Raw genomic sequence first — 25401 nt, forward strand, 5'->3', positions numbered from 1 at the left:
AGTACTTTTAGAAAGTAGGTGCTTTGCATTACAAAAATTTCCACAAAAAATTAGAAATTTACTGTTAAAAGTAGTTTATCCATAGGCCACAGAACATTCTGTGCCTAACTGGTGCTCACCCTCCAGTGGTGTTTTTACTTTTACACAGAAATTAGGTCGCTATGCTTTCAAATATTCATAGTATATTTATTACTAAAAGTTGCATACACAGTTTACTTCACAGAAGAATTCATCTTCCTTTAGAAGCACAAGACAGCTAACAATTATTTTTGCTTTTGTTGGACTAACTCCTTCAGTTTAAAACAGTATTAAGTTGGAAGCTTTTTAAATACGCATTGCTCTGCACTTCATTTTCACCAGATCAAGACCAAGATTCCAAATGGACAATATTCACAGGCACCAATCTCATCCTTTCCTAGTTTGAGTGAAGATTCTGTGACCACTCAACGTTTAAATAAAAATAAACAGTTAAAGGCAAATCAATATGCAGATATCATGAAATAAATATTAAACAATTTTTCCTCTCTCATGTGAATAATGGTTAGTTGTTCTATAAAATGCTACCTTGTGGCTGACGACTTGGGTGATATATCTGAAGATCAAAGGGCTGAGCACTTGTTTTTTGTATAACGCTGACATTCTGGCCAGTCCACTTGTTGGCTTTTGCAAGAGTATTGGTCCGCCAGTCTGTCCAATATACTTCACTCCCATACAAAGAAACAGCAAAGGGGTGAGAAAGATACTCATGACCCCGTATAATTTCTATCATGCTGGTTCCATCATATAACGCAGAATAAATAGCATCTGATCTACAAGATAAACCCAAATTTCAGATTACATGAAAATAAAAACTAAAAAATATCACAGATCCATTATGACACTGGTACAAATCGTATTAAGACCTTACCATTACACTGGTAAGACCAAAGAATGTTCAGAGAGCAGTCATCAACGATTGATTTTTGTTATTAATTTCTTAAATAGGAAAAAAGTTGTTTTACTTTCACAACGTATTTAAAAGTCAAATTTAATTTCACTATGTGAAAATGCAGCAGAAAAGTTTTGATTCAAATGAACTTAAGGAAAAAAAAAACAAACAAGAAAATAAAAACATTGAATAGTTTGAGTCTTCTGTGTATTAGTGTCAGGGAGCACTAACATGATACACTTAGCAGAGCAGAGGACTCACTATCCAGGGCCACATTCCACTGCCCTAAGCAAAGCAAACAGACCAAGACCCAGTGGTAGCAATCAGGTTGAACCAAGATTCCAGAACCTCTGATACATTTCTGGTGATGAGACAGGTAATAAAATGAGTTTGTGGGTTAAATTCTGGACAAACACAGCCCACTGTCAAGCAGTGCTTTGGCTTGAATGAAGTGGGCGCTCAAGCAGGACGTGCAGAGGTAGGTTCCTGGGAAGTCTGGTCACGGCCATTAGGATCTGCTGATGTGCTCAGGGCCCTGACTCTAGGTCATTTAAAGAACCATGCTGCCTCTAGAACTGGGGTAGAATTTCTCATAGAAACATTTGTATTTTAACCAAATGCATTCATCCACTATGCATCATACACACTCACATAGTCAATAGCTACCCAGCAAAGACTGCAAAGGACAAAGAACTGAAACAAAGAAATTATTTATAATAATAACACAATGAAAGGAATGTACATAAGATGCACTTGCACACAAGACTCTTTATGAACATAATGTAGATAGCTACATTACTCTTACAATGTAGTTCACACTTTTGTATGTAGGAATAGGGATTCATAAATAGTTAACCAAGAACACTGTTATCACTTTACCTGGCATCTGTCCAGACTATTCTTTTTTCAAAGTGATCCACTGTAAGGCCATTAGGCCAGGCTCCAGTATCCATATCTTTGTATATGATCTTTCTTTCTGCTCCGCTCATTGAAGCGGATTCAATGCGAGGAAAATTTGCATCCCAGTCTGTCCAAAACAGAATTCTAGTGAGAGGAAAATAAAACAGATATAAGAACTTACTCAAAAGCATGTGAAAGACTTATTTATATTTTTTAACAGAAAAAAAATAATTGGAAAGAAGGTATAATTATTCATTTTCAATTCAATGAGTATGACCTTCCGTTTAGTACTTGTAAACAGTAGTATACACTGTATGTGGCATGAGGGCACAAAATGGGCCAGTTATCAACATCTGCATATTAGAAGGAAAAAAAAAAAATCAGACAGTAATAAGTATTTTATAAACAAATAGTATCTCCTGATTTATCTTTTCATAAACTTACAGTGTACACAGTAACAGGGGGTACTCATACAGGTTGTCAAAAATGACAAACAAGTTACAGTGGCTAACTCACAGGAAAATGGTAAAACAAACAGTTTTGCAATTAAACCACTATATTCCAAATATTTTCAACTTGAAAAAACAATCCTTTTATAATTACCCATATCTGGGATCCAAAGCAATAGCCCTTGGATGCTCCATAGCTCCTGCTATTAATGTTGTTCTCAAAGTACCATCCAGTTTTGCAACTTCTATTTGGTCCAGATTGCTGTCTATCCAGTATATATTTCCTGCAATCCAGTCTACAGTTAAACCTTCAGGTGTGGCCAGGCCATGTTGTACTACCACCTCAATGGCACTTACACCTTAAAAAGAGAGAAAGTCTTAAATCACTAACAGAGTCAGATATAGTGTATATGGTCATACAAGTGTATCATATGCTCTTGGACTGAATTCTTGATTAATCTGACAGATGACAGCAATCTTTCAGTCTATATGAAATTTGGTCTTTGTAAATGTGCTAGACTACTGTAAATAACCATATTTCCTGCACTACATAAACTTCCATAGAAATAGAACAATTTAATTCTTTGATAATTTAATAGTAAAGCCCTGGAAATTTCAATGAAGACCAGATTTCACATGGAATCCCACTGCTGACAAACCCAAGTACGCTCATCAGGGACCAATGTTGCAGTATCTGTAAAGGACACACTCATGTTCTGTTCTGTAGTGAACAGGGCTACTAGACATACAAGATTAATTTAATTTTTTTCCTCAATCAAACAGCAGATTTTGCTCTCAGGAAGAAATACCAGCCCTTTGTATTTGCCATTTTCTTCCATTTACAGACTACTGCAGTATGAAACTTTATAAACTGTTTATAGCAGTGCACCAAGAACAGTCTAGATATACATCATTTTAGAGGCAGAATATCATCATAGATTCTGTTTATGTGAATGCTACCTCAGTAATAATTTAGGACTTCCAATATCCTGTAACTGTAAACGTTTTCTCTCTTAAGAAATTGAAGATTAAATTCATACCTCCAGTATCAGAAAGCTTGCCTCTGTAAATTTTGTCTTCTACTACATCAGTCCAGTACAGTAAACTCTGACTGAAATGAAAATCAAGTGCTATTGTATTTCTTAAACCAGGAACTAAAAGGCTGTAGTCACGTTTGTGAAGATCAATTTTTCTGATCTCATGTCGAATAGAAAAAATTATGAAAGCCTCAAATGGATCTGGAAGCAGAAGATTATACAGAAGAGATTGCTATATATCGCTATAAATGACAAGTGAAATAAGAACAACAGAGTATTAAAACAATTCACTTCCCAATATAGGATCTTTCAAATACGTGTTTTAGTTCCATAAACATCTCACTTCTCTACTGTATGGAACATTATCTTTGATCAGTATCAAAGATCTCACTAGAGATACCAAACATTACAATTGGGAGTATCAAAATCCACTGTTGAAACATGCTTTGCAGCTACATCACAAATTGTTCCACAACTAGATCTTTAAGACTCAAGCTATAAAATAAAATATCTATTTTCTCTAAAGCCTCAGAAACAGAAAGATTAAATTCTACATAAATCCAAAATAAATTTTACTGAAAAATAATGTAGTAAAAAGCATATATTTAATTCTTCTTTTTTGAAGTCAACATGATTAAAAAACCTCACTGCAAAGTACAGAGGTTACGAGCATTTTACACACTTACTGATACACCACAGCACCAAACCCAATTACCACAGAAGTTCTTCTTCCTTTGCTACTCAAATGATGCTATATTACTGCCCATAAGCTTATATCATTATACATATAAAACCATCTCTGCATAGGTTAACCATGATAATAATATGAAAAAGTTTTATACTATTACACAGTTTAGACAAAGATTTCAAGCAAATAGCTGTGTTAATTAAACAAAAACAACAAACAACAACAGATGTCTGAAAAGATTAGAACTTCCTTTGCTTTTTTCTCCTTTTTCCTTTCAATTTTAATATTGTAAGATATTTGAAAATTCTGACAGAATGGAATTGAAAACCAGCTAAAGCTGATTGAGAAAACAATCAAATCATTCTTAATTCAAAGTAAGTATCTAGTAGTAGAGCTTACAGCTTAGAAAATCTTGAAAGTCACCTTCTAAACGAAACATGTTCTGAGTGTTTTGGAGCTCATCTGATTTTTACTATACTAAGTTCTTCTCTAAGGTGAAATATAAAGATAAAATTAAATATCTTTCAAAAACATTTTTTTTTCCTTCCTATCATCACGTGGAAGAGTTCAAGTGCAATACACCAGCACAACTTATTGTTATTATAAATTATGTTCCAAAAGGAACTAGTAAGAAGCATAGTGAGCTATATAATTTATATTGACTCCCTATTGGAATAATGAAGCTCTGTAATATATAAAAGTAATGTAACATACTTTTAGCTAAATCAATACAATTTTAAAAAGGAATTAATTATTCTTTGAGAAGTCTTTAATATAACAATACATATACCACAACAATGAAAATCTACTAGTTCAAAACATGAAATATAGAAAAAATAAGTGCTGTAAGAACTTATGACCCTAAAGAATGGAAGAGAACCCAAGCAGAACTAAAGAAAAGTAGCAGAAAGGAAGAGAAGGACATTGTGAGAGATACTGATAGAGAACCAAAAATACAGCTCAAGATATATATATATTTACTTTTTTTTTTTTTTCAAAACTAAATGATTGGTTTTGATGGATACTTAACTGAAAAGGTTTTTAAAGTATCTTGAAAAAAGTGCAGTAATGCATACCACTTCAGATGTTACTGCAGCATACTACAGAAGTGTTTGCATATAGATACAGTCTACGTAAACTGTATATCAAAAAGAAGTCATCTAAGAAACAATTTTCTTATTTTTTTTTTTCCTTCCTGGAAGAAGGATTACTGGTTTTGGCTCTAACATAATACATAACTTCTCCCAGTTCAAGAGATTTCAAATCAAATGCAGCTATTCTAAGAATTATTTTATACCAACTGGTGTTAGGGATGGCATTTGACATTACTGGGGACTGCATACCTCCAGAAGTTCTATTTCACCTCCAGTTATAGTAGACAACATTATGAGCCTTTATCTAATATTCACAGAAGAGCTCATGCAAAGAGACGTTAAATGCAATAGACATTTTGAAGCTCACAGATCCACAAATGAGACCAAAACAAGGATCCCTTAACTGGTTTAGTAAAATGCTATTCATACAGTCAACAACAAATGTATCAGAGTTTCTGTCGTTTGGAGTATTCACCATACTTTCAAATGAAATAAACTAAAATTATTATTGACTGTAAAAGCATATGTCTTACTTGATACACAATTATTTTGTTGCTGCTTTGATGGCATTAGGATATAATCTTTATTGTTCATAAAGAACAGCATCATTTTTCTTTTTACTAGCTGACATCTCCAGTCTCAGATCATATATTTAAAGTTAAATTGTCTGACAAAATCTGTAAAAATCAATTTGTAACTTTAGATTCTCACCAACAGCCAGTAAACGTTAAGTAGAAGTATCTCATGGGCCTAAGAAAAGCTAAATAGCCTTAGTCTCAATTTTCTTACTTTTCAGAACAGAGAGTATATTTCATTCATATTGTGTGTTCCTCCCCCCCCCCCCCCCCCCCCCCCTTAGGTTTCAAATATTTTTGCTTGGTTATTTAAGGTTTGTTACAAGCCTTCCTTAATAACATGACTAACATCTTTTTATAACGATTTTAATCCTTCCATTCCTGTAGTCTAGTAAGAATGAGTTTTCTGAATATTCAGAAATGACAGTGATAAAATAAATGTGACTGATCAAGGGTCAAAAACATTGAGGCAGTGTAATAGAATAAGAACTTCAAAGAATAATAAAATTTTGGATGTAGAGGCCACAGTAATGTCAGTGATGCATGATCTGGGAGTCTACTGTCAGCATAGCTCAGTGACAGCTGAGCAAAATATATATCTAATCATACTGTAGTAGTAGCAATTATTTACATACACTAACAACAATTACTGTGACAGAAAGAATTGATTTGGATGTCTTTCATAAAATGATGTTGCCAGTGGATTAACATAAACAAGTTCTTAATAATATTAAGAAAAATTCTTTATGGCAAGCCATTCGATTTTTGAACATTTGTTAAAAGCTCTTTAATAAAGATTTCAGGGAACAAAACTAAATTTTCAATGTTCATTGATTTGGAAAAGAGAAACATTATTACTCCATGCAATACAGACTTCATTGCAACTGTTACATAGTTCTAAAATGTTGTTGCAAGGTCAAAGCAGAAGAATGAGAATTTGCCATATTTTCTGAAATGTGGACAGTTAAACTGACTGCTATCTAGTAAATTATTTCAGGTGACTCACAAAGAAAAACTTTAGGTTTTATTTCTCCCTTAGTGATCTAATTTTTTTCCTGTAATTCACCCAAGGAAATGTTATCTGTAATAAATGAGGAATCTCAAAGATAAAAGATGTTGAATTATGAAATATCCAAATAAATTATGAAATAGATTTCAAGACATTCTGACTCACAATGGATAAAATGCTATCAAGGAGTATGCACATAAGAGTCCTAAAGTGATACTTCAAAAATCTATACTATGATATTTTTAACTTTCTGCAGGAGAGTACAGATGTTATGACAGTATCTGTTTCACATACACATTTTCATTTCACACACATTCACACTGAACTTAACAGACACCCATAAGAGTTTCTGAAAAATGCTTCAGTACAGAAAAATACCAAACAATAAAGGGAATGCATTCTCCTCTCCTGTTTGTCTTACGTTGGATTTCTTCTGAATTAATGAGCTGAACTGGTTTATACTGGCAAGAAAACTAGCTAATTCTGTAAGTGCTAACTAGCAGCAGCTAATTAATGGTGTGTGGGCACATATTTGATATTAAAATTCAGAACCCTGAAGTAAAAGTTTGCTATGAACTACAGCTGGTACAGGCTAACAGTAAGTTTGTGTAACACCTGAACTAAACAAAATCAGCAGAAAGATGCAAGATCACCAACAGGAGGCTGATCACTCCTGGAATTGTGCTTCCATACATGGACTTCATAGTAACTCAGGCGAGAGGCCCAAATAAATGAAAACAAATATCCAGGAATTAGGGAAAGATTCTGGAGATCAGAGAGACACATGGAGAGGTATGTCAAGAAATACCCAAGGTCCAGTAGTGGCACAAAGCAGTAACTTGGTGAGGATTCAACAATAAAAATGGAAAGAAAAAAAAAAGAAAAAAAAAAAAACCTGCTCCCACTAAATTAATATCTATTAATGGCTGAAATTGAGAAAGTCAAATGAATTTCAACTTACCAGTACTAATGCAGTTTTCTCCATCCTTACTGAGCTTCCAGCCTTCATAACATGAGCACTTCACATTGTTTTTATGTTGCTCACATATTTGACTACACTTAAGGTGCTTGGTGCAATAATCCATAATTTCACAAGTTTTGTTGTCTATACTGAGATTGAATCCTGTGGGGCAAGAGCAAACAATTCTTCCTCCAGGAACCACAGAACATTGATGACTACATCCACCATTATTAAGTGAACATTCATCTGAAAGAACATAGAAAAATAAGGGCATTAAGGACCACAAGGGTTGGTTGTCTGTTATACGGTATACTTCTGAAAAACAAAGTCTACTAAAATGCAGGAAAAGCATCTAAGAAGAGAAAACAATTTTAAATCTGCTAAGCAGCTTATTGTATTTATTTTAAAGCCGTTTAATTTGTAAGTATTCAGCATGATATCTTTACTGCAAACTTTCAAAATATTAGCACTGTAGATAAACAATACATATATGTATTTCCAGACTTCCAACCATATCCCATTCACTTAAGAAGTATCCATAAAGAGTTAGCCCAGAGACCATCTTAGACCAATATCCCAACTCCAGAAGTGACCAAGCGCTATAGGTTGATGCACAGAGACATAAACACAGAAATACTTTCACAAATACTTTCACAAATACTTTCCTTGCCTCCAACTACTTGAACTTCTGGGTTGGGAAGGCTTCAGCACTAAGTCTAATGTACCTGTGTTGCAAGTAACTCACAGTTGAAGAAACATATACAAGAAATAAAATTTATAGTAGTATAATAATGGTAAAAAAATCAAAATATCTTTATCCATGCTATTATCATCAAGGAGAAATGTTAGAACCTCCTAGTCATCCAAATACATTTATTCATGATCACTTATACAGCTACTGATAGGATCCCATCAACCCAAGCCTTTGTAACTTGAGAGAACTGAATATTAGCTTCAGTATTTTCATAGATAATTTAGACCCCTTAATTGTTTATCTCCAGGAAAAGAAAGACTTACCTAAGGAGCCACGTTTTCCCTCATTTGGAGAAAACTGATACTTCATTCAAGTATAAGAACAGTAAGATTCAATAAATAAAGAAATCCTCACATAAGATACTGTTACAAAAGTTCTGTAAGATTAACATGAGAACTTTTGTTTGAAAGTATTATGATGGATAGTATCAAGCAATCAGAAAAATGTGTCTAAAAGAAATACCACAAAGATCGCCTTCATCAGATCCATCAGGACAATCTCTTCTCCCATTGCAGAGCTTCTCAGGCTGTAGGCAGATGGAGGTATCATTAGCACAAGGGTATTTTGGTGGTCCACACATATAGCCCTCGCAATTATCCTCATCAGACTGATCCTCACAATCAATATCGCCATCACATAGCCACGCTTTGCTAATGCATCTCCCTTGGAGAAAAGAGACAATAAACACAGGAAATCAGACTGGAAGTAAGCTTTGGAAAAAGCCTTCAGTAACATAACATAGAATTTTATTTATTTATTTATTTTGTATTACGCTTTTGCTTTATTAGTACTTTCCTCTTTAATGAACAGAAGGAAACACTTGCACTTATAGTCTGAAGTATAATCCACATCAGTGATGACAACCCAGTTTTCTAAGATAAATCTTATTTTTTTTTCCTACGCTGAGAAGAACTGCATACAGGTCAAATAAATCTTCATAATTTCAGGTAGGTATTCCAAATCACACCAATTATTTTCTATTTTTAACTTCATCTTTTCTTCCTCTCTCTTTCTTTATTTTCTGTTCCAACTGCCTTCCACAAGAACAGTGCTTCACATCCTGCTAATGTGAATCTGAGAAACAAAATGTTTCTAGTAAGCATAAACAATACATTCTCAGAACATATCAGAGAAATAATTATCTTTTAACATGGAATAACTACAATAGATGATACTTATTCCAAGATTTCAGGTTAACAAAGCAGGGTACTGATCATTTTCTTTACTCTTGAAAAGGAAAAAAATAAAAATAAATAAAAACCCTGATTTTACTGCTTATTAAATGCACCCCAGTACCTAAACCATTACAGGCTACCAGTTTCTCTGCGTTGCAGAGATTTTGTAAAGGAGTCCACAAAATGTACTATCTCTAACCACAGTTCTACTGTCTTCCATAACACTGTAGCAGATTTTAATTGATCACAATGGAATTATTTCTTAGTAGGCTTCAGATTAGCATAATAGTTCACATTTGTTGCTTTTTCCTTCTTTTAATGGGAAAGGTGCCATCCTCTACAGAAGATGAAAATGATACAAACATGAGGTTGTTTTCACAATCAGGCAATGATAGTAATAACAGAAATTTCAGGATTATACGATAGTGAATGTTTCAAACAAAATAATATAATTTTACCAGTGCAAAAATCAGATGGAAATATAAACAGGGAGAAATTTCAAGAAGGATGAGAAGCTTTCCCCTTTCTCCTACAATGGAAAAAGTCCCAAATAACCTATACTGAAAAGAATAAACAGACACAGGAAAACAAACTGTATGCATTACATGTACACTGTTTATTCCCACATGCAGTCAAAACTATTTCATAAAAGTGTCCATATTCATTATTATCTTGAAGTTAGTGTTGATTTTATATATTATTATAACACAGCAGTAGAATAAAAACTACTGGAAAATGCCAGCATCAAGCAAACAAGCTGGGTCCCAAAGTAAATTGATGTTGCTATCAATAGAGCTCTTAATCTGTGTTTTTTTTTAATCTTTCATACATACAAGTATTTACAGAGCAAATCAGTTTTCCTGCCTTTCCCAAGCTCTAATGAAGATATATGTTACAATAAAAGATCCATCTTTCTCTATGATAGATATGACATGTTCTTAAGTAGAATATACTCATAAGATATAAATCTTTGACAAAATTTGAATGAGATGGACTTAATAAAATATTATGAGTCTCCTGAAATTATTACTTCAAATTCACTCAACTATTTTTGCTTTATTTCCCCTTACTGATACTTACACTTTTGGCTTCCAAAAGCCTTTACCGTAAATTTCACCATTAGTTAAGTGCCTCAGTAGGTATCTTTTATTTTCCATAACTCTTTCATAACACTGAAGAATTCAGTGTAAAGCAGTACATCAGAAGTTCTGAAGCAAAAATTACATAGGAGAGTTTGATTCAGATGCTCTTTTGCCAGTTCCTACAAATACGAGCAAGTGTAATAGATAATTCAGGTTCTTTTCTTTTTCCCTTTTTTTTTCCCCCTTAGTTTTTGTTCAAAACACACACTGTTCTGTCCTTCTTGGGATACTGAGCCAAAGAAGTTTTTGGACTGATGATCTATTAAGCTTTAGGAAACTAATTTTGGTGAGACTTACCTGCATTCAGACATCTCTTACTTGCATTACGACTTTTGGCAGCCAGGAGCAGGTTTAATCTCAATCACACAAAAATAAGTGTGTTCTAATTCAACATGTTTAACAAAACATCCCAGCTGTGCTAATCAGTCAATTATCTTCTTCTGTAGGAGGCTTAAGAGTTGAGACTTAAACTACCTCCATAAGCTAATTTCTGCTATTTAAAAGATTTTTGTTTAAAGCAGATATTTATAAATACCTCCTGAATAAGAGAAAAAGGAATGTTTCAGAGTCCAGAGACACCTACTATATCAGAAAACAAAGCAACAGAATCACAGGATTGTAGGGATTGGAATGGACCTCTAGAGATCACCTAGTCCAAACCCCTGCCAAAACAGTTCCTTAGAACAGGTTGCACAGGAAGGCATCCTTGAACGTCTCCAGAGAAGGAGACTCCACCACCTCTCTGTGCAGTCTGTGCCAGTTCTCCATCTCCCTCAATGTGAAGAAGATCCAATGCACATTTGTGTAGAACTTCCTATGCTTCAGGTTGTGGACATTTCCCCTCATCCTATCACAACACACCACTGAGAAGTGTCCAGCCTCTTTCCTTTGCCTCCCACTCCTTAGATATTTATCGACATGGATCAGATCCCCTCTGAGTCTTTTTTTTTTTTTCAAGGCTGAACAGAGCCAGGTGTCTCAGCCTATCCTCCTAAGAGAGGTATTCCATGCCCATTATCAACTTTGTAGCCCTCTGCTGGACTCTTTCAAGGAGATACCTGACTTTTTTGCACCATAGACAAGAATTGGACATAGTACTCCAGGTGAGGCCTCACCAGGGCAAAGTAGAGGGGGGGAGGATCACCTCCCTTGACCTGTTAGCCACACTCTTTTAACGTCTCCCAGGATGCCCCTGGCGTTCTTGGTCACCAGGGCACACTGCTGACTCATGACCAATCTGTCATCCACTAGGACACCCAAGTCCCTCTCCTCAGAGCTCCTCCTCCAACTCTATGGGTGCTTACGGTTATTCCTCTCTAGGTGCAAGACTCTACACTTGATCTTGTTAAATCTCATCTGGTTCCTTTCTGCACAACTCTCCATCCTGTCTCACTGAATGGCAGCACAGCTTTCCAGTGTGTCAGCCACTCCTCCCAGTTTTGTATCATCAGCAAACTTGCTGAGGGTGGACTCTGTCACCTCATCAAGGTCACTGAAGAAGATGTTGAACAGGACCAGACACAGCACTGACCCCTGAGGAAAACGACAAAGTTCAGGCCTCCAACCTGACTCTGCTCCACCCATCACAAGTCTCTGAGCTCTGCCAGTCAGCCAGACCTCATCCCATCTCACTGTCCAAAAATGATAGCAAGAACCAGATTAAAAAAACAAACAAACAAACAAAAAAACAAAACAAAAAAACCACACTACTAAAAAAACAAAATCACAAAAAGAAATTAAATATGATTCCAGTTTACTTCTTATAGTGCCTTTTTTCTGAAGTTCTTAGTATCAACTGAATCTACCCCTCCAGCCAGAATGCTCTAGAGATTTCAAAGTGAGACAAGAGACTGAGTAGACCTGGAACAAGTACAAATAACTCTGCCAAGCACATCTGTATAATCAATATCATTTCCACCCACCCTCTGTACTCCTCAGGGTATCTCATATTCTTACTTAGTTCTTAGTATTCTCTTCTCTTTTTCCCCAAAGTCATCTCAATCTGTCTCCCTACAGTAATTCTTTCATCCTCATCAGCCTTCAAAGAGCTCATAGACCTTTGCTACTAATTTCCTTTCCTACATTTTTCTGTAAATCCCTTCCTTCTCAGTTTTTCCTCAATGTCAATTTCTTTCCATTCTCCTCTACACATTACATTTCATAATCTTACATTTTTACAGATACTCCATAATCAGACAGCACTGCTTGCTGTTGCCCTTCTTTTCCAGTACCACTGCGATGATCTCTTGACTTCTATATTCTTAATTATTATTTTGTTGAGAAAATAAAGAAATATGTTGGGGAAAAAGTCAAAATAATAGTCCAGAAGAATATTAAAAATAAGATACAATATTAACTGTTTGTTCAAAAAGGTAGCATGAAAAACGTACAATACAGTTCAGAATTACTACATTTGATATGAAAGTACTCATGTTTCTTTAAAATTTGACTCCATGGAACTATTTGACTACTACCATTTGAGTAATTAGATTAATTTTATGATATGTGAAGTGAGGTTGAACAAATTTTATTCTTGGCCTACTACTGCTACCTGCAAAGTAGGAACTCTGAATAAAAAGGATAGATTTATGCAATACATAAAACTAAGATGGGGTACATGCCCATAACAATTTTGGAGATTGGAATCTGAATTTAGAATAGCAATTTTAGGCTAATTTAGTTTAGCCTAAACTGACTCAAAAGTAGCTTAATCTAATTTAAAAGCAGAAATGGGTTAGAAGCAGCATAATACCATTTATCTCAAGTATCTACTATATCTTCTATTTTTAACTACTGTTCAAAACTGTAACATTGCTTTATCACATCACTACAAACAACTGCATGAAGAGCAATGTCAACCTGAAATCTGTTAATGCAGGTTAACAGATCCACAGTTTTGGCTGACAATAGATAGCAGTTTAAGAACTGCACCAGTTGTATGGTTACAGTGCAACCAACAAAAACACCTTAATAAATATTAAACGCTTTTGTTCATTTGTCAAAAAACGTGGTTGAAGAGACATGAGACAGATGTCTTTCAATATTTAAGTTTTTTATAGCAAGAAGGTGAAGACAATCAACTATGCCTGCAACAAAGATTCAGATGACATATTAGGAAAAGTTGTTCCAACTGTGAGAGACAAATTAATGAAAGACTAAATAGAACACCCCCTACAGGATTACTTAACAGCATGGCTGAAAAGGGACTGAGTATCACAGATCTTAGTGGATACCATTATCCTAGGTAGAAAAATCACTTGCATTAGAAAATTGTACACCACCAGTAAGCCATATTTAAGAGGAAATTAGTCAATTTCTCTTAGTCTGAACTACTCCTAGAAACACAAGAAGCTGTTTACTATTATTTCTTTAAAATAATCCACAGAGTAAATGACTGAAATCTGACAGGATCATGATAGAAACTTGTTTCTCATAACACCATCACTTTTCATTAGTCCCACCATTTGGAACTAAGTTGAAAAGTAGCTAAATAAAAAATCTTATTTTGCAGTTTCCTATTCCAGTGCATTACCAACAGGTTTCTTCCAGAACTTCAGTTTTGCTCCTTTTAGGAGCAATAACAAGTTATCTACGGAATGGTCAGAACTTATTGCAAACATGATAGTTGCAGACAACCAACAAACACAGTTGAGTTTTCCTCTAAATGAAAGTCATATGTCCCTAAATTCATCCAATGCTAGATGAAAGTAAATTTTTTGCGGCTTTTGTATCTGGCAGCCAGAGAATTCACATTTCAACCTCCATATTGCAAAGTGACTAGGACACTGTACTACTTGCACATGACTATAAACATGGCCAAATGTATAACAAGGAAACACAGTTTGAGAACTCTTCACCACCTGGATGCCAGGAAAATGACAGTACAGATCAGAAAGAAGTGCATTTCCTGTCTCAGGTTTCCATCAGTCTGTTTTAAGGAAAAAAAACCAACAACCCTTATTCTATTAAGAAAGGGAAATCTCTTTTTACTTATTGAAGGTATTTCATTTAAAAACTACTTGTTCTATATGAAGTTATGGAGACTGTAAGAAAATACTTTTAGATTTTTCTAGAAAGAAATATTCTTACATTTATTAGGACATTATGATTTCCATAACTTTAAAATCCAGGTAGCAGCAAGCAACCAAGACATCCTGAAGTAGTTCACATATTAACAATGAATTCCATTCATACACATTCCCAGATACTTTTAGACATAGTTTACATAACTAGCACTCATCAAGCTTAGCTGTAACACAGATATTAGAATATGTTCTCCTTTCCACTAGTAATGTCAGGTGAAATTACTACCTATTACATATATCTTAATTTAAATTTTGTTTTTAAAAGGTATTTTACCCTCAATATTTCATTAAACTTTGAAATGAAATAAAAAAAAAAAAGAATTATGACCTACATTCAGATCATGTTCCATCTAAGTACGACTTTGAAAAATACTTATGCAAAGGTTAGTTAAGTCACATTTTTTTTCCAATTTTTTTTTAATGAAGTACTGTAACAAGATTACATTTTCAGCTTTCTCTGAGAATACATTTTTCTCCCAGCATTGTAGTTCAAATTTCCAGTGCTGCAGTTCTAATTCTTTGAAGTCTAACTAATTACAATATACCGTTTCAAATTACTTGCAGTGCCAAAGACAGAAAATGAAAGAAAATACCTGGACTTTGAAGTACTATTAAATGCTACATTTCAATATTTGTTTTGATGTACTGTCACACAGGACAGTTTGAGCCTTACATAAACTGAAAAGACATCCATTTTATAATATAAATCAGAAAACGGGTTAGAGTAGCATATTAATATTTTACTCCTGTTGTAAATAACATCTCCTCAAGTAGTGTTAAACACTAAAAGGAGTATTTCCATAGCACATCTATGAGTAAATCATACAGACAGACTCAGTGTGAATAAATGAGAGCATTGACTACAAAGACATACCTGTACTCACACAGGAGAACTTAGTTTTTCCATCACACAGCCGGATCGTTCCATTACAGCCTTTTTCATCACTGCCATCTTCACAGTCCTTTTCTCCATCACAACGCCATAGCTCAGGAACACAGTTCCCATCAGGGCTGCACTGAAATTCCTTCCCATTGCATCGTCCAGGAGAGGGAGTTTCTTAAAAAAAGGAGAATTACACCTAAGAATATGCTCTGAGTTTTTTTCCAAGCAAAGTTTACAATGAATTAGAATCCCCTTTCACAACTGAAGCCAAAACCACAGTCCATAGGAATAAGTCTAATTTCACTCTTCCCCCAGAAGAAAACCTCAGATAGTCTCAAAGTATTTCCAACATAAGGGCCTTTTCAGTTCTCTTTCCCATACCAGCCATTACCACTGCTTTTAGTGCTCATAATGCACTACTTTAAATAATTAAATTCTTTCTTAGTAAAGACAAAAAAAGACAATCCTGTTTGCCCCCGAAAGCATTATTCTATTAAGTTTTGGTATCGTTAGCTGTAACTTGCTGTTTTATTTTATTAAATGTCACTTTGCTGTTGTATTTCTGCCCCCACTTCCCCTACCCCCAGAGTTCTAAAGCAAAACTAAGTTCCTGGACAAATGTACAGAAACATGGTAGAGCAGGACACTTTAGGACTGACTGTGACTTTGTAAAACACCTATTTCCGACACAGTGACTCAAATCCCAACAGAACATTATATTGTATAAGAGGGTAGAGAAGGTCTTTATGCCCTGATGCAGGAGTGAATTAGGAGGCAAATCAATATCTACAGATAAATTATTTTGGTAGGTACTACACTATACTTGGTTAAAACATTTTTCTGCTTCAGTACCACAATAATAAAAAAAAAAAGATAGCTTCTGTATACCTTGAATTACTAAGAGACTTGCATCATAAGTTACTTGGGCCTTGGCCTTTCTTACCCCATCCTTACACAGCCTAATGGCATCCCTATACTATTCTCAGGTTACCTCTCTTCTTGCACTAACTGTGGATTTTCTTCTTGCTGCCAGAATGGATTCCTAGGGGTTTTTGTTAACTAACTCCCTGAAGAGCTGGAAATTGGCTCTCCTAAAATTAAGCTTAATTAATATGTTCAAAGTCTGTATGACTCTCAGTAGTCCTGCAAAACTTAAAAGAGTAATTTATAGTCTCTAACTTGCAATAATCATACTAAGTCTTCAGTACCATCTGAAATATGTATAAAAAAATATACTTATAGTCAACATACTGTTTTTTTATTATGTATAGAACATCCTTTGCACGTATAATCTGAAGTTTCTGAAACCTAATTCCCTTTCTTTGTACCAATTGAACATTTTCCCCTTGCTGGATTTATAAGCTACACATATTTTCCATACCAAGCAATGCTTAGAAGCATTCACTATTTTAAAGAAAGGTCCTTTACGTTCATAAGAAAATATTTTCTATATTTATACGTGATAAAAAGGCAGGAAGAAAAAGATAGCTAACCTTCCTTGGTGCAATTTGTTCTGGTTTCATCACTGAAATCTCCACAGTCATTGTCACCATCACATGCCCAATGGCTTGGGATACATCTCCCATTGTAACACCTGAACTGATCAGCGGAACATGAGTGGATACAGCCTAGTTCATCACTTCCATCACCACAGTCATCATCTGCAAATGTTGATTTTTAAAAGATACAGAATCTAAATGAAAGATGTCAAGAGAAACAGGCTATTTCCAGAAAGGAAAACAACACAGTAGAAACAGTATTTTTGTTAGCTTCCCACAGGTATACGGTAAAATTATTTCTAATACATACATCATTACATATCCTCTGTTGGAAGGGACCCACAAGGATCACTGAGTCCCATTTCAGGTAATGGATCAAATAAGCCAACAGGTCTCTACTGTTCCACATGCACCTTTCCCTCTGGGCCTTTCTCCATCTTCATAGCCCTCCTTTGGGTGCTGTCTAATAGTGTTATGTCCTTCTTATAACATGGCACTCAAACTGCATGCAGAGCTGGAGGAGAGGCCACATAACACAGAGCAGAGCAGAACAATATCTTCCCTTGCCTGATGGCAGTGCTGGACCTGAGATCCCCTGGGTCCAATCAATCCTTTTGGCTCCAGAGCACACCACTGGCTCAGATTCAACTTGCTGTTGGCCAAAACCCTCAGATTCCTTTCTGTATGGCTGCTCTCCAGCCTCTCATCACCCACTCTGTATATACAGACAGGATTGACCCCTCCCAGGTGCAGAATCTGGCACTTTTTCTTGTTAAACAAGGGTGGTGATTGCCCAGTCCTCTGAGCTGTTAGGATCTTTCTGTAAGGTCTACACATAAAGGAACATATGGTTCCTTAACTCCACTAACAGCACTCACTGCTCTTTCATTTTAGGTAGTCTAAGATCCTTACACTTATTCAGTCACATATACCAGTCAGCATTACAAAACTGTAGATTTTCTTCATTTCTTTTCCTGTTTAAATACAGATGCACCCAAATTAAGCTGTTTTATTTTATGCTTAGTGATACCTTACTTTATTGTAGCAATTACAACAATCTTATTGCAGTTCTGCCTATTTGACTGTGATCTCCAAGGGAAGGAAAAGATGCTATATAAACACTATAGGGATTCCTTACACATAATTTTAGCACACTGCAATAATTTAGAGAATCTGTCCGTATACAGATGTGAATTTTGTTCAGCCTCATAAAATTACAGCCATGTCAAATTCTGTGGTGGATGAAGAACCAGACCAATTTTGTTAAGACTGGTATGACATTCCTCGCACATCATAATCTTTGAAAAAAATTTCATATGTATAACTGCTAAATACACTCCCTTTAGTGCAAAAGAATCAAAAACACCATAAAGTCTTCCTAGGCTTGCCTTCTGACAATTGCCATTCATTAAGTGGAACTTGCCCACTAACAAGGTAGGTGTTTTGTCACTGGAACTTACCTGTTTTCCTGAAGCAGAAAATATATATGCCATGTTGTTATTACTTTTTTTTTTTTTTTTAAATGATTGAAGATTACATCACACTTTATTCTACAGAATGTAGTACTTGCAACTATCACCATATCCACAGCACCAATTCTGACATAAACACTCAGTTTTGCAGCTTTCTCTATTAGGTAACTTAGAGATACTGTTCTCTAACCAGCTACAAGCCAAACTGGTAATATCAATCACAAAAGAAACAATAACAAAGCAATATCTGCTATATTTTTTTTCAGATATTGAACACTTGATACTTGCCTGAATCACAGAGCCATTTGCTGCTAATGCATCTTCCATTTTTGCAAATAAATTGAGTTAGCGGCTCACACGTTGGGAATTCTGTAAAAAGCATTCAAAACCAAGAACTATTTAATACACTTAGTCTTTAGTAATATTCTTCCACTGTCCTGCATGCATGATTTAAACAAGCCAAATACATGGTACCAAACCTTTGTCTGAGACACTCTAGAAAGTAAGAATAAGTAAGAGAATGAAAAGAGATGATAAAAAGGCTTTTAACAGTAAATTAAGGCCAATACCTATCTTTTCTCAATAGGGATCAATGAAATGTATTCTTCTGTGTTATATGACATGATGCTATACTCCCATCATACAAGGCCTGTCTTTACCAATAAATTGAAAACTGACACAAGCTGTACTTTCAGCATTTTCATTTAGGTTAAAAAAAAAAAAGTTCTCCAAATGCAATGGCTGCCAGTAAAAGACAGGAAATGGAAGACTATAAAATGAGAAGGTTAAGTACAAAGTGAAAGAACATTGAAGAGATAAAAGTTACTGCACAATGACATGATAAAATACAAAATTAAAATGTCAGTATTTACAATCACTTCCTGTGTGTATTCCTGTTGAAATAAAAAAGTAGAAAAATGAGATGCTATTATTCTTAGTGACTTATCCATTATTCTGTTACCACACTGTTTTCAAAACTACCTAATATACCACCTTTGAATACTTTTGAATTGAACTTGATTTTTTCCCAGCTTTTTCTTTTGAAATCAACGAACAAGCTATGTGCATTAATACCATCACCACGTCAAACTGTGTTTGCACTATATCAAAATCCACTTCACGAAACTTAAAAATTCATAGGAAATAATCTGGAAGTCTGACAGTCCAAACGGAGAAAGGAGCAGCCTAAAATCTGTATACAGATCTTCAAGAGACTAAGCTAAAAAGCTATTATTATTATGGCTTCTTAGGAAGGATTTTACCTTCAAAAAAAAAAAAAAAACAAAAAAAACAAAACAACCATGAAACAACAAACCAGCTGCATTAAATAGTAAAGCTCAGATCACCAAGAGCATCATAAGATTGAAACAATTAGTTTTATTGCATCTACACGAGAAAGGAGTGACCAAAAAAAAAAAAAACCACCCTCTCTACTAATTTTCTCTCTCTTTCAGTCCCTCAGTGTCCCTACAGCCACCCCAGCAATCCTTTCCCTTTGTCAAATAAATGCAGCAGCTCTTAGAGCTGTTTTACATTCGTCCTTGTGTGGACTATCCAGCAGACGAGGAAAACAACAAAGGTGCCTCTTGAGCTCAGTGAAGTTTCTCCTCACTGTAGGCACCAATCTTGTTTCTCTCTGCTATCCAGCTGTCTTGGGAAAGCTCCATTTCTTTGATACTATCTTCACCCTTCAGTGATTGAGTGCTAATGATATGGCAGATAGACAGATGGACACAAAACATGATCTTAAGCATTGTTTCCTTTATGAAAGCAAGAGAAAAATAAGCACATTCTGTTCTCAAGCCTTCTTCAGAAATGTCATGATTCTTACTAAACGTGGTTGTATTTTAAGAAAAAGAGTGCTTACATACAGGCATCATTTTTTCCAGTACTGCTCACTGCAGGTATAGACTGACATAAGTATACATAAGTTCTTGAACCAATATCATCCAGAGGTTATTCACAGCTAAGAATTGTTGCACTTAAATATGATTCACAATGGTAACAAAAAGCAAACCATAATTTAATTTTCTTATAGCAATCATCAGAACAAAAAGAAATTTTAAACAATTTCATGGAAAAATTTTGAGTAGCTACATACTTTTGACAGTTAAATGCCTTTCTTTAGTCATCAAATCACAAGAAAAGATGAAAAACCAAATGTTTAACATATTTTTACAAGGTGGTCAAGAATAAATGATCAAGAACCTCAAGTATGTAATATATATGAAGTTTGACAAAACTGGAAAACAGCAGGGGAAATAAATGCTAATTAAATGATCTGGAGAAATATTTCAGATATCTGACAGTGTATACCATACAAAATATGTGGAGAGAAATTATGAAGACAGTATTAAGACTTGCAAATTGACAAGAATACAAGGTATGATTAGTCACAGAAACTAAGAAATTAATATCAAATATCATGTCACACCATTACACAGAAAGAAGTAATTTCAGAGACTGTAAGATACATTGAGTTCAGTGAGAAAGAAAACATGATGCAAAACAAGACAAAGGAAAGAAGGTTAATGCTCCAGGAAGCATAACAAATATGTATACATCTTGAAAAGTCTCGAATGCAGCTATAAAAAGAAGAAATATGGCCTTAAAAATTAACAACAAACTCAATTAATGTTTGAGTGGTTGCTGCTCATGAAGAATTCAAAATTAAATAAACTTAAAGGATTACAGATCAACAGAATTCATTAACTGAGTCCTATTCCATAGATTTTCTCACATCTGGAGTCCTTAAGATTTATCTTTATGGAACACATGCCAGCAGCCACTTTCATTCATACATTTACTATATGCTTTTTTCTTGTTTTCCAGTGGAAGGGAATGTTCACTTACCACAGGATGTCATTTCATCAGTTTCATCTCCACAGTCATCCTCTCTGTCACACAGCCATGATGTTGGAATACAGCGTCCATTCCCACAAGAAAACTGGTCGATCTGACATGTTCTTGCTGTCAAGACAAAACACTCCAAAAATGCAAGGGAAATGGACTAAATCTGTTAGATCTTTTGGTTTAAGTCTGTACGTAGAAGTTGCAAATCAAGATGGTATCTCCTGGACTGGCTGCTCATTTCATTTTATCTAACCATCATTCACCTCACTGATTTCAGGGGAAATTTAAATATGCAGGATTCAGTCCAATCTATCTTTGAATCATATGCTTGTTAGTGTGAATACACAAAACTAGTCAGAAGAACAGTAATGCTTGATAAAATTATATTTATGCTAGAGTTGAAATGGAAACAAAACAAAAAAAACAGGGTATAAGAACATCTAACTTGCAATAGGAATCTTATTTAACAAAAAAAAAAAAAACATATTACCTAGTGTACACAATTATGTACTGAGACTCATATTTACACACACAAAAAAAGAGCCCCAACAATGCATACAGTGAGCCTGGCCTCGCTGTTCCTGACACCCTTCCATTTGCAAATACACAACAACAATGATCCATTGAAGTACATGATGCGTGCTTTTTCTCTGACGAAACAAAGCTAATCAAAAGAAATTATATTATGTAACTGCATACACGATTTTGAAATCTGATAAATAGAATATCAGTAAGCTCTAACATACAAAGTAGGCCCTACAACTGTATTTATTCAAAATGGGAACTCAAAACCGTGAAAGAAATAGTAACATAGACTATGATTACAAACTTGAATATGAAAAGACATCAATACGTGTTACAGTCTGCAATAACTGTAATGCTGACATGGAATCTATAGACCTGTATTGGTGCTTGAAATTTTTTAGACAAACAAATAACAATCAGTGAACAGACCAGTCAATATAAGAAAAATTAGATCAAACAAAATGTATACTGGGAATTTATGGCAATGCTGTCCATCACTATTTTAAAGAGCCATCAGTTTAAGATGCCTGATATTCTGTACAGCAAACATTCAATGGTTGTTAGCAGACTCTACTGACATACTGACAAGAAGTAAACATCATGGATTTGGAACTCCATGATTTATGGTGGTAGAATCAGTGAACAAACTTCATCTTGACATTTCCTTAAAAATCCATTATACAGAAAATAAATTACAAATGAAAACAATTTTCAAGGCACCGTGGGGAAACCAAGTAAGGAATTATGCTTTTGTCAGCATAAAATAAAATTCACTCATCAGAGCATGTTAACAAACAATTCTAACTGACAAAAAAGATTTAGCAGGAACAAGTTCGTACCTAAGTAATGCTTTGACAGTCAGCCCATATGGACAGATTAAGCGCTGAATTACTTTCAAAAGCACAATCAAGCACAAAGATGAAGTAAAATATAATTTGTATTCCATCTTTGTGGCATCAACATCTGAATTAATTTAAAATGACAATAATCAGGTTACTAATAGCTGACTGGTTCAGTTCAGTACACAGCACAGAATTGCTTATGGAGCTGGAATTAAGTAAAGTTTTTACCTGCACAGGTTTTATTTGATTCATCTTCATTATTACCACAGTCGTTAGCTCCATCACAAAGCCACCTCTTGGGAATGCAGCGATTATTCTGACACTTAAACTGATTCTCAGGACAGCTATGATTGACTATGGGGGGGAAAGACAGAAGAGTTTTTTTCCTTAGGAAACATCAGAGAAAATCAGTTGAAAGTAATATATAATTCATATTCCCTAGGGATGCAGTTAGAAGGGCTATCCTGGATATCCCATCATCATCATCATGACATGAAAACTGCTCAGCAATAGAGTCTATAAAAAATATTAAAGTACTTAAATAGTCCTCCAATAATTAAAGAGTACAAAGTAACTAAAGAATACATAATAAATTCCTATGGAACTCTTTTTTTATTAACTTCTAAATGATAAAAGATAACGCCATTTTAAAAGTAAAAATAAAAAGATACCAAAAGCAAATAGGGAAAATTCTGGTTCCAAAATAGTTCAAATGCAAGGATTAGCCTGCACATCTCTAATATAATATAGATTAAACCCCTGAGTTTACAGTACTGAGTTGAAGGTTTATCACAGAATTTCATGATCTCAGAAATTCAACAGGCTTAAAACACAAAAGATCTAAAAAAAGCAAAAAACTAACAAACAACTTTTATTTCCCAAATGTAGTAAAACTAGTAAACCCATACCACGTATGTGATAGAACTTGTCTGGGAGCATGGCACTGAAATGATTTTGACAGTTTGAATACACACATCCATCAAACTGTTCAAACGATGTCATGTCATGTAATTTGCATTATGCAAAACCAAAAGATATTTTCCTAAGTTCATCTTGAATAAAACAGGAACTACTATATTTCTTCAAGCTTTTATCTGGGGTGAATTAGGGCTGTGAATTTTAAAGGATTAGAATAATTTTCTAAAATTAACGCAACAAAAATTGACCTAAGGATTCACTTTGCAAAATGTAACAAGAAATGGTAATCAGTGGGATCCATCAACTCAATGCTTTTTGCTATCAAGCTCATAGTTATGTTTGGCACGAATAACATTAGGAATAAAAAATCCTCAAATAAATGTATATATTTTTATACATAAGTTGTCAATGAGTTAGTTATAGAAAAATGATAACATGAATAAACTCAAAGAATTAGGCAGTTTCACAATACATTTAAAATAACAAATCTTCCTTCAGTTACAAACAAACATAACTAACCACTACTCTCTCAAGAGAGGTTTATCTGCAGATAGATGACACCAAACATTTGTGTAACACTAGCTGAGAGAAAAAACATGGCTCCGTCTATCTCAAAAATGTAATTGTACATCCAATGACTTAAGCTATCTTAAATTCTAGTAAATTAGAATTAACCACAAATGACTTAATCCTGCTCATTTCTGGGCATCCTGTGTATTGTTGTAGAATATTTCTTCTTCTTGGTAGCTACCAAATACCATAGGAAACATGAAAACTTTGAGAGCATACAAATCACATAAATACTACTGAGCTGCTCTCCCACCTGAAACAAGTGTGTATGTTCTGCTTTTTTCCTAATAACAGGATCTCTTATTAGCAGACCTTACTCATCTACACAGTAGCTGTAAAGTACGTAGTTTTGAGCACTCAGTTAAAAACAAAAATCCCAAGCTCCTATCCACCTACTCAATTATCTGGTCTCTTTTTTAAAGTTTAACGTGCATCTGGAAACAAATGGTATTTAAAATGAAAGGACGTCTTACAGGCTTATCCCTGACATTTCAGAAGCTTTTATCTTTGACCTTTCTACTTTTCTGCCCACTGATAACAACACAGAGCGAGTGTGATACCCATGGCACATGAACCCTTCATATATGTTTTGGTTGGAGGGTTCAAGAGTATTGAAAGTAAAGATAGTGATTAATAATTTGGGCAGAAAGGTATTCCAAATCTCATAATGCTTATAAAGCAAACTTGCTTGCAATATAAGTAGGGCAAAAGTCTTTTATAAACAACCTGATAAAATTAAGCATGAAGGCTTATTTTCAATTTTACTTTATTAATATAGACATAGATATTATTTTAAATGGCATAAAAGTTTGGCTTTTATATGTTTAACACGTGTGTGCATTCTGGTCATAACTGCAAACCTTTCTGACTAATTCCAGAAGAACAACTGAAGTTTCTATAGAAACTGCTGAAAAGAGATTACTGTTAACACTCTGGACACAAACTATCCATCATATACAGATTTGGGTCATATGGTTTCACTTATACCTGTAAAAAATCCTCTGGCTATCACAAGGTTTGATCAACAAATTAGCCTAAATTA

General features: G+C 34.6%; 1 protein-coding gene across 1 annotated transcript in view; it reads right to left on the minus strand.

Moving 5' to 3' along the window:
• LRP1B (LDL receptor related protein 1B) overlaps positions 1-25401 on the minus strand; it is a 575326-nt gene that overhangs the window by 156870 nt on the left and 393055 nt on the right. The window contains exons 17-27 of the mRNA XM_065751000.1: positions 23100-23225; positions 21505-21621; positions 18940-19020; positions 17174-17341; positions 15672-15854; positions 8858-9058; positions 7642-7887; positions 3318-3515; positions 2432-2636; positions 1808-1972; positions 565-809 (exon numbers count right to left, since the gene is read on the minus strand). Of these exons, the coding sequence (XP_065607072.1) occupies positions 565-809; positions 1808-1972; positions 2432-2636; positions 3318-3515; positions 7642-7887; positions 8858-9058; positions 15672-15854; positions 17174-17341; positions 18940-19020; positions 21505-21621; positions 23100-23225 (1935 nt within the window). The remainder of the gene's footprint in view (positions 1-564; positions 810-1807; positions 1973-2431; positions 2637-3317; positions 3516-7641; positions 7888-8857; positions 9059-15671; positions 15855-17173; positions 17342-18939; positions 19021-21504; positions 21622-23099; positions 23226-25401) is intronic.

Source organism: Cyrtonyx montezumae, unplaced genomic scaffold, assembly GCF_038088225.1.
Source record: "Cyrtonyx montezumae isolate F1298 unplaced genomic scaffold, pur_monq_1.0 scaffold_7, whole genome shotgun sequence".
Taxonomy (NCBI): domain Eukaryota; kingdom Metazoa; phylum Chordata; class Aves; order Galliformes; family Odontophoridae; genus Cyrtonyx; species Cyrtonyx montezumae.